The sequence below is a fragment of the Cajanus cajan genome, chromosome 5, assembly GCF_000230855.2.
Source record: "Cajanus cajan strain Asha chromosome 5, NIPB_CcT2T_4, whole genome shotgun sequence".
NCBI lineage: Eukaryota > Viridiplantae > Streptophyta > Magnoliopsida > Fabales > Fabaceae > Cajanus > Cajanus cajan.
Window position 1 is genome coordinate 6,443,673 of NC_138521.1, and position 16,190 is coordinate 6,459,862.

Here is a 16,190-nt window from a genome sequence, read left to right on the forward strand (position 1 = left end):
AATACATAATTTGTCAAGATTAATAAAATAGTTAAGTAATTAATTTTTATTAATAATGTATATATAAGTTATATTTAGTGACATTAATCATAAATTAAATTTTACTGCTCATAAAATTAAACGGTATATATAAGTGATATTAGTTATATTTAGCCACACCATAAATTAAGAAATATAATAATTTTTTTAACCAATTGTAGGGGTAATAAGCTAATCAATGAATTTTTTATAAAAAAAAAAATAAGTAAAAGACTTATTTGACTCATCATAAATTAAAAATATAATTTTTGTTTTAAATTTAAATATGATTTTAATACTTGCAAAATGAGTGGTTTTGACATTAATCTCTATAAAAAGAAATTCTTTATTGTGCATCTAAAATTTAGAAAAATTGTTTTTAGTTTTTATTATTATATAATTATTTTTTAACTATTTATTTATTTATTAAAAAGTTATGTGATTATTAAATTAAGTGCTACCTACAAATATTAATGATAATATTAATGCCTGGTATCTTAATTTTTTTATTTATATATCTTTAAAATAAATGTTATTTATCTATCTTAAAATTATTATTAAGAGTCAAAAATAATTATTTTACTTTTTAGAAAGAAGAAAATCAAAGAAAAATATTATAGAAGAATCATAACTAAACTTTACTCATTTTACAAGGACCATAAATATCTTATAACGACAAAAAAAAAACATTTGTAAATTTTTGAAGGATGTAAAACAATGAAATGTTTTTAAAATATCAAAATCAAAATCCAATCCTGTTACAATAAGTAAAAACTTATTTAAGTCTTTACTCTCTGAAACTCTATATGTAAGTAAGAAAATATTTAAATTTTTTGGACTTGATTATAAAATAAATTTTAACTAAATAAAATTTATTTAATATTTTAATTAAAAAATACCCTTAAAAAATAAATGAAAATACTATTTATAATCACTACAAGAAATGTTACATATAGTGACATACAAAAAGTGTTACTATAAGTATAATATATGTTAGTATATGTCTATTTGACATATAGTTATACACAATTTTAGTGTTGATTTTGAATGAGATTTAACAATATATTTTATGTGTCACTATAGCTTATACCCACACTTTTTAATAATATATTAACATATATTATAATTATTGTGTAGGTAAAAGTAATTTTTAATGACATGTCACTATAGGATGTATGTTAAAATATGACACTTTTCTTGTAGTGAATAAATATGATTAAGAATATTTTAGTATAGTATATATATTATATGAAATTGTAAAAATTAAAAGTATTTAACTATCTTTCTTAATCTATGTAAAATAATTATTTTTGTTTATATATAAGTTTAGAGGGAATATTTTATTAATTAACATATTTAAAAATAGATTTATATTTTTTCCATAATAGAAAATAAAATAATATTTTAATTTACTTGTTATGCATAGGAATTACAGTCGTTTTAACATGAAGATCCATGTAGAACCTGAATTTTCTCTTGTAACTACATCAAGATGGTTGTCAATTATATTTCTCTCTCTTCCTTAATTACTTTTACTTTTGTATTATATTCCCAATCAACAGTTGTAATTTTGCATTTCCTTGACTGGCGAGACCATAAACTTGAGAGGTCCCCAGCGGCTGTAGCTGCTATATTGGTGCCTATAAATTAATTCCAATAAATGGAAAAACTTGAGAGGTCCCCAGCTGTAGCTGCTATATTGGTGCCTATAAATTAATTCCAATAAATGGAAAAGCCTCACAAGTCATGTTTGTAGAATTAAGAGTCAAAAAACTCCACCAAATCAGATTCTTTAGACATGGGGGGAGACAATAATAAAACTCCACCAAATCATCTCATGAAAGAGAGAAAGACATCATGGGCAGATTCCCTCAATTTGGGGGCTGGAAGAGTTTCTATGACTGCAACACATTTCTCCAAGGTTTGAGTTCTCTCACACTCTTTCTACCTGTTTCAAAATTGAGTGATGATCATGGTAAACCCCAACCAATTATTTGGTGGAAATAAGAGAGGTGGAGAGAAAAGTAATAAAAATGAAAGGTGACATGAGATAAAAATAAAATTGAGATGGAAGAGAAAATAAATGTGTGATAAACATTTTGCTTAATAATTTGTTAGGAAGGAATGAATCTTATTTGAGACATGAAAACCGTAGCTATTAGCTTCTGAAAATCGTATTTAAGATGTGAAAATTTACATAAAACATGTTATACTATACATATTTTTCTTTTAATACAAAATTATATATTCACTTGTTCTTGAATAAGTTTTCAAGATGATTGTCTCAAGAAGTGATTGCATTTTATAATTTTTTAATCAACGAAAATCAATTTTTTGTGTGGTGCCATCTACAACTAATGGATCCAAGGAATCCTAAGTTTTTGAATGGTGATTAACAGGTGGGGTGGAAGACTACTCTGAGTTTAGCATTTCAAAGCATAGGCATCGTGTATGGTGATATTGGCACATCCCCACTTTACGTGTTCTCAGGAATCTTCACGGAGGGTATTCGTCACAAGGATGACATTCTTGGAGTTTTGTCTCTCATAATCTACACCATTGTTATCATACCCTTCATTAAATACGTCTTCATTGTGCTGCACGCTAATGACAATGGCAATGGTAAGATACATGCATTTCATGATTCATCTTATTCACAAATTAAAATTGATATTTTATTTTAGGAGATATTTTTAATGATATTCTTTTTAACAGTATTTGTTATAAAATGAAATCTATTGAAATTCACAAAATTTTGTTAGGTATCAAGTCAAATCAGGTCATGCCTTTAAAATAATGTCTGTAACAAATAAATAGGCCACAATCTATAATAGAGTACTTTTGTTTGTATGTAATTTCAACACCTAAAGTTACTAGCATTCATAAGGTTCATTATCAATGCACCAATAGAATAAGTTTTTAGTTTCTTCTCTGATGAAATTACTGAACTAGTATTTTTATATATTTATAAAAATAAAAATAAAAAAGAATTATGATCAAAGAGCAGTGTCATTTATTTCTAAATACCAAAGGTGGACCCAAGTATTTCTATTTTTCCATTTTTAATTTTCTATAACATTTTTTCCGTGTTTCAAATTTCTCCTTCACATATTAATTATGACGCGTTTCTACGTAGTAAATGACAAGTCAATTCAAAATGAGTAACACAATTTTTATGCATTAACTAGGTGGAGCATTTGCACTTTATTCACTAATATGTAGGCATGCCAAAATGAGTTTGATTCCAAACCATCAACCAGAGGACAAGGAGCTTTCAAATTACATACTCGAAACACCATCTAACAAGTTGAATAGAGCTTCAAAACTAAAGCAAAAGCTTGAGAACAGTTATTTTGCTCGAGTTCTGCTTGTACTTGTAACCATGATGGGGACTTCCATGGTCATAGGAGACGGCATTTTCACTCCAGCGGTTTCAGGTTAATCAATTCATTTTAGTTTCTTATGTTTTCTAAATAAACTGAACCACTGATGAATTGTTAAATAGAATAAATACTAAGACAACTGGTGTGAAAAATGTCCTAATTAACAACAAATACTAAGATTAGTCACATTACTTACATGATGATGTGTGTTGTTGAAAAATGCAAGAAAAAAAAAATTGTATTGCATTAATTCAACAGTATAATATGAAAACGTCATTAATGACATTGAGCATTTGGACTTTGGATGGAGACTTGACATGTTCAAATCTGCATGCAGTTCTATCTGCAGTAAGCGGGACCAGTACCTCATTAGGTCAAGGTGTAACATCCCAAAATTTTATTTTTATGTATTGGGATTATTAGAAGGTTTATCATATTTTTACGTATTTTACTATTCATATATACGTATTTTAACTATTTATGTATACGTATTTTACTATTCATGTATACGTATTTCTAAATAGTATTTTTTTTCAATTATTAGAATTTGAATAGGAAATGGCTGCGGTGGAATGCAGAGGCTGCGGAATTCAATTGAATTCCAATTCTATTTATTTGAATATTTTAATAAAAAGTAACTTTTAATATATAATAATGAAATAATATTATTTTAATCTATGCATAGTAACTTCATAAATTCTATAAATAGGAGTTTAAGGTTTTTGAAAATTCATAATTTTAGAGAGAAGAAATTCTAGAGAAATAAAAAGAGAGAATAAGAGAGGAGGTTCTGCTCTAATTCCGGTCCCGATTTAAGAATAAGAGAGGAGGTTCTGCCCAAGTTCCTATTCATCCAGGTACGGGGGAAAAGGGGATTATTTATATGTAGAGTACATGAGGGAATTGGGTAGAGGAATAATTTCTTAAAATCACGTTTAATTTATCTGAATGGAAGGCCGAGCCTCCTATTAATTTATAATTTGGAATTTATCTGAATGGAAGGCTGAGCCTCCTATTATTTTGTAATTTAAATGTTCTTGATAAAAGACTAAAATTTACATCTTTGTTATATTTTTATGATTTGGAAAATATAAATGGATTCCTAACTAGGAGGCACTGCCACCTTTACTGGAGTTAATTTATATTTTCTTTATTATTATCTATATATATATGTATTCCTAGTTTTTCACTATATTGTAAGGGTAGTACTTATAAGACTTAATCTGGTATGTATGAGTTTGAATTATCACATTAATTCCATGTTCTATGTATGATTGAGGTTGGATTGAGGGGAAAAGGTTTTGGTTAGAGTTTTCATGATTTCTTCATGATTTCCATGGATTAATGGTTAAAACTTAATTTTATTGCTTAAAATGATGTTTTTTTTGATATTGTTTATGTTTTTTTTTTAATGGTTCAAATTCGTGTAATTTGGATTGGATTCATGATTGGAAGGAATTTTCAAGGTTTTCATGGGTTGCTGGTTGCAGAATGCGCTGGGCGCGCTGAGTGCAAGTCTGGGCGCTGAGCGTGAATATTTTGATTTTGAGGTCTTAATGAAAGTTGTAGCCTTGGATTTTAGCTTTCCAATGGCGTTGGAATCACCCAAAAAGGAGGTCTAGAACTCCAGATATGGATGTTTTAGTGAAGAGGGGTCAAGCTGTCAGCTTTATCTATAGCTGTTGCGGTTTTTATCATTTTTCACAAAGTAGATGATGGAATTAGGACTTGATGTCTTCATGAGAGTTGTAGGAAATTTTCTTATCTTTCATATGAAATAAGGATGAGCATGGTAGGAGTAGTATAACCCCTGATACGCTGTTTATAGTTTATACTAATCATTCTATTGATTATTATATTAGTTATTGTTATGTTATTTGATGGATGATATTGATGTGAAATTGAATTATGAGTTGAGATATTGTATGATTATGATTGTGATGTCTCACATTGATGACTAGGATGGCACGACCCCTGGGTAAGTGGTGCTATAGGGAAGGCGTGACCCTAGTATGATGTGGGATGAGTAGGACAGTTAACACCACCACTTATGTCGCTTATGGCAGCCCTGGCATAGGGTTAATTGCAAGAGATTGTATTGATTGTAATGTGATTGTGTTTCCTCACACCAAAATGGCGAGGGACGGCACGGCCCCTGGGTAAGTGATGCTACAGGGAGGGCGTGACCCCTGGTCTGGTGTGGGTTGAGTGAGGCAATTAACCTGTATCACTTGTGTCAGATGTGGCGAGGCCTTGGCATAGTGTTAATTGTTGGATTGACATGAATGTTGTATGTGAATATGATGAGTAATTGATATATATATATATACACTATATAATGAGTTATGATGAAATTATACTGTGATATGATTGAATGTATTTTGCATATAGATAATTTTTCTTTTCTCACCGTATAAATTGTTGATATTTTAGGTGGAGAGGATCCAACTGCAAGTGGTATATAGAATGCCATCCGTTAATTTGGGAAATGCTCTGATAGTGTGACATCGGGGCAAGAGGATCTCTAGGATAGAATATTTGGTATTGTAATAAATGTTATTTTCTTTGAAAAATGTGTAAACTCTTGAATTTTATCTTTCAAGTTTTATTTTTCAGTCAGAACAGTTATGAAGTATTATGTGAACCCTTTTACCAACTTAAAAAGTTTATTTTCCTTAATTTTTTTTATTATATTTCGATATATGTATTGGGGTAGTAAGGGTGTCACATTTAGTGGTATCAGAGCAGGTCGATTCAATCGGCCGTGAGTTATGAGTCTATTGTGCTTGTTTGGTAGATGGATGATGTGGCAAAATTAATTGTTGAACTTATTGATAATATGACGATTGATTGAGTTTGTTGTTTTAGAGTATGATTGTTAACTTTTTGGGGAAACACAGAAAACAATGGCAGGAGGTAGAAACGATCGTGCAATAGCCGATGCTTTGCAAGCAATGGCTCAGGCTCTTGGTAATTTGAACCAACGACCAGACATTGATTGGCTAGAGAGATTTCAGCGAAATAATCCACCAAGTTTCCGTGGAGGCTATAATCCTGACGGAGCTGCTGACTGGATATTTGAAGTCGAAAAGATATTCCAAGCTATGGGATGTCCTATGATACAGAAAGTGACTTTAGCTGTCTTTATGCTTTCTGGGGAGGCTGGTATTTGGTGGCAAGGTGCTTTACAAAGAATGATGGCTGCGGGAACTCAAGTAAACTGGGAAAATTTCAAACGACTATTCTTGGAGAAATATTTTCCCCGAGACGTGAGACATAAGAAACAAGTAGAATTCCTTGAATTAAAACAAGGAGAGAATTCAGTGGCTGAATATGTGACTAAATTTGAAGACTTGGTTAGGTTTTGTCCTATGTATGATGGCGTAGACAATGAGGAGGACAAATGTGTGAAGTTTGTGAGCGGTCTGCGCCCTGAAATCAAACAAGTATTCAATTATCAAGGGATCACACACTACCATGAATTGGTGAACAAGTGCAGAGTTTATGATGAGGACAACCGAGCTAGGGTAACTCATTATAAAAGTGGAGGACCAATGAGAAATAATAAGTTTGGTTCATCCAAGGGTAAACCTTATACCAAGTTTACAGGGGACTCAAGTTCTAAGGTGAATAATCAGGGTTCTATCCAACAAAGAAGCCAAGTTCCAATGGTTAGCCAAACGTCTGGAAGAGGAAGTGTGAGTTTTGTTCCACACAACAACTGTTTCAAATGTGGAAAGCCAGGTCATAGAGCAGTTGAGTGTCGGATGCAAAAGGTAATGACATGTTTCAAATGCAAAGCAGAAGGACACAAGGCTAGTGAATGTCCCCAGAATAGGAAAGAAACAATAGAGACTGGAGGAAACGCTAGCAAACCTCGAACCACAGGAAGAGTATTCACTTTGAGTGGTGCTGAAGCTACTCAATCCGAAGACTTAATTCAGGGTATGTGTTTCATTAACGGAACTCCTTTAACCGTTTTATATGATTCTGGTGCGACTCACTCTTTCATATCACATGCATGTGTGTCTAAGTTAAAATTACCTGTCTCTTCCTTGTCTTTTGAGTTAATTGTCGAAACACCCACTAATGGTTCTGTAATTACTTCTGATGTCTGTCCAAAATGTCCTCTGATTATTGAAGGTAGAGATTTCCTGGTTGACTTAATTTGTTTACCTCTAAGTCAACTAGATGTAATTCTGGGTATGGACTGGTTATCTTTCAATCATGTCCTTTTGAACTGTGCTTGTAAATCTATTATTTTTGGTGAATCTGTTGAAAAAGTGAGTAAGGATTATTTGACTGCCAACCAAGTTAAGGTATCTATGGAAGAGGATGCCCAAGTGTACATGTTGTTAGCTTCTTTAAATTCTGAGAAAAATATTTCGGTAAATGAACTGCCTGTTGTGTGTGACTTTTCGGATGTTTTTTCTGAAGTGTCTAGCTTACCACCTAGAAGAGAAGTAGAATTTTCCATAGATTTAGTTCCAGGAGCAGGACCTATTTCTATTGCACCTTATAGGATGTCACCCATAGAGTTAGTGGAACTGAAAAAGCAAATAGAAGACTTGTTAGAGAAGGGTTTTGTGAGACCTAGTGTATCACCTTGGGGAGCACCCGTACTCTTAGTCAAAAAGAAAGATGGTAGCATGAGATTGTGTGTGGATTATCGTCAGTTGAACAAGGTGACCATTAAGAACAAATATCCATTGCCTAGGATAGATGATCTTATGGATCAGTTGGTAGGTGCTTGTGTGTTTAGTAAGATTGATCTCAGATCAGGGTACCATCAGATTAGAGTTAAGAAAAATGATGTACCTAAGACAGCCTTTAGGACTCGCTATGGACACTATGAGTATCTAGTAATGCCTTTTGGTGTGACGAATGCTCCTGCAATTTTTATGGATTACATGAATCGGATTCTTCATCCGTATTTGGATAAATTTGTAGTTGTCTTTATAGATGACATACTAGTTTATTCCAAGACTAAAGAGGAGCATGAGGAACATTTAAGGGTAGTACTACAAACACTCAGGGAGAAACAACTTTATGCTAAGTTGTCCAAGTGTGATTTTTGGCTAGAGGAGGTGAGTTTCTTAGGGCATGTAATTTCGAGTAGAGGTATAACAGTGGATCCGTCTAAAGTTGAGGCTGTGCTGAATTGGGAGGCACCTAAGTCAGTTAGTGAGATTAGGAGTTTTCTTGGATTGGCTGGATACTATAGAAGATTTATAGAGGGATTCTCTAAGTTAGCATTACCCTTGACAAGTTTGACTAGGAAAGGAGTTATGTTTGTATGGGATAGTAAATGTGAGGATAGTTTCCGAACCCTTAAGGAAAAATTGACTAGTGCACCTGTTTTAGTATTGCCTGATCTTAGCAAGACTTTTGTGATTTATTGTGACGCTTCTAAGATGGGTTTGGGTGGAGTGTTAATGCAAGAAGGAAATGTCGTATCTTATGCATCTAGACAATTGAAAGTACATGAGAGGAATTACCCCACCCATGATCTTGAATTAGCAGCAGTAGTGTTCACACTTAAGATTTGGAGACATTATTTGTATGGTTCAAAATTTGAGGTGTTTAGTGATCATAAGAGTCTTAAGTATTTATTTGACCAAAAAGATTTAAATATGAGGCAAAGGAGATGGTTGGAATTTCTTAAGGACTATGATTTTGATCTTAATTATCATCCAGGAAAAGCTAATGTGGTAGCTGATGCTTTGAGTAGGAAATCTTTGCATTTGTCTTCTCTTATGATTAGGGAGATGGATCTTTTGACCCAATTTAGAGACTTAAGTTTGACTTGTGAAGTGACTCATAATAGTGTGAGATTAGGTATGACTCGGGTGACTAGTGAGTTGTTGAGGGAAATTGGAGAAGCTCAGTTAGTGGATTCATTTCTAGAGGCTAGACGTAAGGCTATAGGACAAGGGATTGGAGGAGAATTTACCTTGGGTGCAGATGGAGTGGTAAGATTTAAAGACCGAGTATGTGTGCCTAGTGACCCTACACTTAAACGATTGATACTAGAGGAAGGTCATAAGAGCAAGCTTAGTTTTCATCCAGGAGCAACGAAGATGTATCAAGATCTCAGGAAGATATTCTGGTGGCCTAGGATGAAGAAAGATATAGCTGAATTTGTGAGTGCCTGTTTAGTATGTCAGAAGGCTAAGATAGAGCATCAAAAACCTTCAGGATTACTTCAGCCTTTGAGTATACCCGAGTGGAAGTGGGATAGCATTTCCATGGATTTTGTAGTTGCTTTGCCTAAAACTAGGAAAGGGCATGATTCCATTTGGGTTATAGTTGATAGGTTGACCAAGAGTGCACATTTCCTACCTATTAACATTAGGTTTTCTCTGGAGAGATTGGCTAGACTGTATATTGATGAAATCGTGAGATTACATGGGATACCATCTAGCATAATTTCAGACAGAGACCCTAGATTCACCTCTAGATTTTGGGAGAGCCTACAACAAGCTTTGGGAACCCAACTGAGACTTAGTTCAGCTTACCACCCTCAAACTGATGGTCAAACTGAGAGGACTATTCAGTCTTTGGAGGACTTGCTTAGAGCTTGTGTGTTGGATCAAGGAGGAAGTTGGGATAGTCTTTTACCTTTGATAGAGTTTACCTATAATAATAGTTACCACTCTAGCATAGGTATGGCACCCTATGAAGCCTTGTATGGTAGAAAGTGTAGAACTCCTTTGTGTTGGAATGAACTTGGGGACAATGTCATCTTAGGACCTGAGATTGTGCAGCAAACCACTGAAAAAGTTAAATTGATACAAGAAAGGATGAGGACAGCTCAGAGTAGACAGAAAAGTTATGCTGACAGGAGAAGAAAAGATTTAGAATTTCAAGAAGGTGATCATGTATTCTTGAAAGTCACTCCGTGGACTGGGGTTGGCAGGGCATTGAAATCCAGAAAACTTACTCCTCGATTTATTGGTCCTTTTCAAATCCTTAAAAGAGTCGGTAATGTTGCCTACCAAATAGCTTTGCCTCCTAATCTGTCAAATCTTCATGATGTTTTTCATATTTCTCAACTTCGAAAATACATTCATGATCCTTCGCATGTGATTGAGTCGGATCATATTGAGGTTAAGGAGAACTTGACGATGGAAGCTACCCCGGTGAGAGTCGAGGATCGAATGGTAAAGCAACTTAGGGGTAAAGAAATTCCTTTGGTAAAAGTTATTTGGGGAGGAGCTATACCAGAAAGTGCTACTTGGGAACTAGAGGAGAAGATGAGAACTTCATATCCATTTTTGTTTAATTCAGGTAATTTCGAGGACGAAATTTCTAAAAGGAGGGGAGTAATGTAACATCCCAAAATTTTATTTTTATGTATTGGGATTATTAGAAGGTTTATCATATTTTTACGTATTTTACTATTCATATATACGTATTTTAACTATTTATGTATACGTATTTTACTATTCATGTATACGTATTTCTAAATAGTATTTTTTTTCAATTATTAGAATTTGAATAGGAAATGGCTGCGGTGGAATGCAGAGGCTGCGGAATTCAATTGAATTCCAATTCTATTTATTTGAATATTTTAATAAAAAGTAACTTTTAATATATAATAATGAAATAATATTATTTTAATCTATGCATAGTAACTTCATAAATTCTATAAATAGGAGTTTAAGGTTTTTGAAAATTCATAATTTTAGAGAGAAGAAATTCTAGAGAAATAAAAAGAGAGAATAAGAGAGGAGGTTCTGCTCTAATTCCGGTCCCGATTTAAGAATAAGAGAGGAGGTTCTGCCCAAGTTCCTATTCATCCAGGTACGGGGGAAAAGGGGATTATTTATATGTAGAGTACATGAGGGAATTGGGTAGAGGAATAATTTCTTAAAATCACGTTTAATTTATCTGAATGGAAGGCCGAGCCTCCTATTAATTTATAATTTGGAATTTATCTGAATGGAAGGCTGAGCCTCCTATTATTTTGTAATTTAAATGTTCTTGATAAAAGACTAAAATTTACATCTTTGTTATATTTTTATGATTTGGAAAATATAAATGGATTCCTAACTAGGAGGCACTGCCACCTTTACTGGAGTTAATTTATATTTTCTTTATTATTATCTATATATATATATGTATTCCTAGTTTTTCACTATATTGTAAGGGTAGTACTTATAAGACTTAATCTGGTATGTATGAGTTTGAATTATCACATTAATTCCATGTTCTATGTATGATTGAGGTTGGATTGAGGGGAAAAGGTTTTGGTTAGAGTTTTCATGATTTCTTCATGATTTCCATGGATTAATGGTTAAAACTTAATTTTATTGCTTAAAATGATGTTTTTTTTGATATTGTTTATGTTTTTTTTTTAATGGTTCAAATTCGTGTAATTTGGATTGGATTCATGATTGGAAGGAATTTTCAAGGTTTTCATGGGTTGCTGGTTGCAGAATGCGCTGGGCGCGCTGAGTGCAAGTCTGGGCGCTGAGCGTGAATATTTTGATTTTGAGGTCTTAATGAAAGTTGTAGCCTTGGATTTTAGCTTTCCAATGGCGTTGGAATCACCCAAAAAGGAGGTCTAGAACTCCAGATATGGATGTTTTAGTGAAGAGGGGTCAAGCTGTCAGCTTTATCTATAGCTGTTGCGGTTTTTATCATTTTTCACAAAGTAGATGATGGAATTAGGACTTGATGTCTTCATGAGAGTTGTAGGAAATTTTCTTATCTTTCATATGAAATAAGGATGAGCATGGTAGGAGTAGTATAACCCCTGATACGCTGTTTATAGTTTATACTAATCATTCTATTGATTATTATATTAGTTATTGTTATGTTATTTGATGGATGATATTGATGTGAAATTGAATTATGAGTTGAGATATTGTATGATTATGATTGTGATGTCTCACATTGATGACTAGGATGGCACGACCCCTGGGTAAGTGGTGCTATAGGGAAGGCGTGACCCTAGTATGATGTGGGATGAGTAGGACAGTTAACACCACCACTTATGTCGCTTATGGCAGCCCTGGCATAGGGTTAATTGCAAGAGATTGTATTGATTGTAATGTGATTGTGTTTCCTCACACCAAAATGGCGAGGGACGGCACGGCCTTTGGGTAAGTGATGCTACAGGGAGGGCGTGACCCCTGGTCTGGTGTGGGTTGAGTGAGGCAATTAACCTGTATCACTTGTGTCAGATGTGGCGAGGCCTTGGCATAGTGTTAATTGTTGGATTGACATGAATGTTGTATGTGAATATGATGAGTAATTGATATATATATATATACACTATATAATGAGTTATGATGAAATTATACTGTGATATGATTGAATGTATTTTGCATATAGATAATTTTTCTTTTCTCACCGTATAAATTGTTGATATTTTAGGTGGAGAGGATCCAACTGCAAGTGGTATATAGAATGCCATCCGTTAATTTGGGAAATGCTCTGATAGTGTGACATCGGGGCAAGAGGATCTCTAGGATAGAATATTTGGTATTGTAATAAATGTTATTTTCTTTGAAAAATGTGTAAACTCTTGAATTTTATCTTTCAAGTTTTATTTTTCAGTCAGAACAGTTATGAAGTATTATGTGAACCCTTTTACCAACTTAAAAAGTTTATTTTCCTTAATTTTTTTTATTATATTTCGATATATGTATTGGGGTAGTAAGGGTGTCACACAAGGTACTAATATTATTGAGCCTTTTACTTATTATTTTTTATTGTAAGTAATGATAATAAATATTATAATATTTTATTTTATTTTTATATTTTTCAGAAGCTGTTGTGGGGATTTCTGTAGCAATATTGGTTGTCCTTTTTTCTCTGCAACGATTTGGCACTGATAGAGTAGGATCTTCATTCGCTCCAATTCTCATAGTGTGGTTTTCATTCATTGTTGGAATTGGTATCTACAATTTATTTAAACATGACGTTGGAGTATTACGTGCTTTCAATCCAAAATATATAATTGATTTTTTCAAACGGAATGGTAAACAAGGTTGGTTTTCATTCGGTGGAGTCTTACTATGCATCACAGGTGAGTTGCATCTAAATATATCTATGCATTTAATATTTTTAATTAAGTTGAATATCATTCTTTATTTCTAACTAACATATAATTGTATGCATAATCATAGGATCTGAGGCAATGTTTGCTGACTTGGGTCACTTTAGTGTGCGAGCCATTCAAGTAAGTAAATAAATTTATATATTTTAGTGATTTGTATCACTCTAACCTATATTTACATTTTTTTAATAATAATATATTAACATATATTATATTTATTATATAGATAAAAATAACTTTTAATGACACAAATCATATTATTATAGAGTATATATCACTGTATAATAATTTTTTATAGTGTTTCTTGATCAAAATCAATAACGTGAATAAACCATGCCAAAAAGGGTTCTTCAATTTCTATCAAAATAAAATTATATATTCTGAAATTCAATTTTGTTATAATTACTTTTAAACTGATTTTTTTTAAAGATAGAAAACATTACAAAGATGACCGCAATAAAGATTGAACCTAAGTTTTTATGTTTTTAATTTCCCTGATCCCTCCCAACTACTAGGTTAAACCTAGTGGTTACTTTTAATAAACTGATTGTAACGTATGTTGCAGATTAGCTTCTCTTGTGTTGTATTCCCAGCAATATTGATTGCATATTTTGGACAAGCAGCATATCTACGAAAGTTCCCAGAGAAAGTATCTAATACATTCTATGCATGTATACCTGGTACATCTCTTAAATTTAAAAGATCCATTGATATAATAATTTTTTAAAAAATAATCTAATCAATGGTTTAACTGATTTTTACTTTTTTCCTATGCTGTGAATTACATGCAGGGCACTTATATTGGCCAACATTTGTTGTTGCTGTTGCTGCTGCCATCATAGCCAGTCAGGCAATGATTTCTGGAGCATTTTCCGTTATATCCCAAGCACAAAGTCTAGGTTGTTTTCCAAGAGTTAAGGTTGTTCATACCTCCACTAAGCATAGGGGCCAGGTGTACATTCCTGAGGTCAACTACATGTTCATGATTGCATGTATTCTGGTCACTATTGCCTTCAAGACCTCCGAAAAAATGACTCATGCATATGGTAACTACACTCAAACTCTCACATACACACATAATAAGAAATTATTAGGTAGTTTCAAATCATAGTCCTCATTAATTTTTATATGATATGTAAATGAAACTTTTGAATACATGGATTCTACATAGTAATTTCGGATTACCTAATAATTCTCTTCGCACATCATACATTTGAGTACTTCAAATGAAACGTGTAAGCTACAAAATTCTAAGCTTTGTTGTATTAGCACAACATGACAAATGGCCAAGTTTTATGTTTGATGCAGGGATTGCAGTAGTTTGCGACATGCTAATCACAACAACTCTAGTTTCCCTTATAATGCTGATTATATGGAAGAAAAGTGTATGGGTGGTTGCTCTCTTCTTACCAGTAGGTTTCCTTGAGCTTCTTTATTTATCATCACAACTTACTAAATTCACAAAGGGAGGGTTTGTTCCTATTCTATTAGCTTTCATCTTGACAATATTCATGGGAATCTGGCACTATGTTCAAAAGGAAAGGTACATGTTTGAACTCAAGAACAAGGTCTCCACCGAGTATGTGAGGAATCTGACTAACAATCCAAATATAAACCGTGTGCCCGGAATTGGACTTCTGTATTCTGAGCTTCTACAAGGCATTCCTCCTATATTCTCACACTTCATTTCCAACATTCCATCCATCCATTCAGTTGTTGTGTTTGTTTCCATTAAGGCTATTCCCATTCCTTCAGTTGCATTGGAGGAGAGGTTTTTGTTTCGACAAGTAAAGCCAAAAGAACATAGAATATTTGGTTGTATTGTGAGGTATGGTTATAGGGATATGCTTGGGGATCATTTGGAGTTTGAGAGCCAGTTAGTGCTACAACTGAAAGAATTTATAAGGCAAGAGAGCTTTATGCTTGAGGCTGAGGGAACAACACCTGATGAACAAGCACTCACTCCTGAAAATGAGAATGACATGGCAATCACTATTAATGCTACAGATGAAGGTGCTTTAGTTATGTCTCGTGCCTCTTCAGATTCAATTCAACAATCCAAGGTGGCCAAAGGTGTTGAAAAGGAGATTGAATTTATAGAGAAGGCAATGGAGAATGGTGTGGTGTACATGCTAGGGGAAGCAGAGGTAGTGGCAGACCCTAAATCATCTATCTTCAATAAGATAGTTGTCAACTATGCTTATAACTTCTTAAGAAAAAACTTTCGAGAGGGGGATAAATCCATGGCAGTCCCCCGTAACAAGCTTCTCAAAGTTGGAATGACATATGAAATATGACACACATGATGATATGAAGATATGAGAATGATCTTTTTTATTTTGCATTTTGGCTACTTGCCTTCGCTTGTTTTGGTGTTTAACTTAATAGCTTGTATTTGTTCTTAAATGTTTGTGTATGGGAATCTTTTCTCAAGACCAAATAAATTCCGACAGGAATTTTTTATCCCAGTGTTATATATAAAACAACATTTTAAAATCACCTCTTAATTATCTCATTTAGAAGCTCTCTCCCTCTCTCTCTCTTTTTAATACAATTATTATTAGAAGCTCTCTAAATACACTAATTAACTATATAGACTACGGTTTATCATGAAGTTAAATCCTTTATTATGGCAGTTACATGTGACCCAAAATCCCAAATATAAGCACACTTACGACGACAAGGTTAAAATATTTTTATTTTTGTAATATTTTTAAAAT

General features: G+C 33.1%; 1 protein-coding gene and 1 pseudogene across 1 annotated transcript; both read left to right on the plus strand.

Annotated features, from left to right (window-relative positions):
* Positions 1–1,816: 1,816 nt before the first annotated feature.
* LOC145957800 (potassium transporter 5 pseudogene) lies at positions 1,817–3,460 on the plus strand (annotated as a pseudogene).
* A 9,379-nt stretch (positions 3,461–12,839) lies between these two features.
* Positions 12,840–15,969, plus strand: LOC145958198 (potassium transporter 5-like). The gene is made up of 6 exons (XM_083074831.1): positions 12,840–13,085; positions 13,180–13,440; positions 13,541–13,593; positions 14,036–14,150; positions 14,262–14,516; positions 14,779–15,969. The coding sequence occupies exons 1-6, from the start codon at positions 12,980–12,982 to the stop codon at positions 15,765–15,767; spliced, it is 1,779 nt and encodes a 592-aa protein (XP_082930957.1). The 5' UTR covers positions 12,840–12,979; the 3' UTR covers positions 15,768–15,969.
* The last annotated feature ends 221 nt before the right edge of the window (positions 15,970–16,190 follow it).

Excerpts from the sequence above, each read along its gene's own strand:
- LOC145958198 (XM_083074831.1), top strand. The coding sequence starts at position 12,980 with ATGAAGTATTATGTGAACCCTTTTACCAACTTAAAAAGTTTATTTTCC. Across the intron at positions 13,441-13,540 it reads AGTCTTACTATGCATCACAG|GATCTGAGGCAATGTTTGCT; the intron begins GTGAGTTGCATC and ends GCATAATCATAG. Across the intron at positions 13,594-14,035 it reads TTAGTGTGCGAGCCATTCAA|ATTAGCTTCTCTTGTGTTGT; the intron begins GTAAGTAAATAA and ends CGTATGTTGCAG.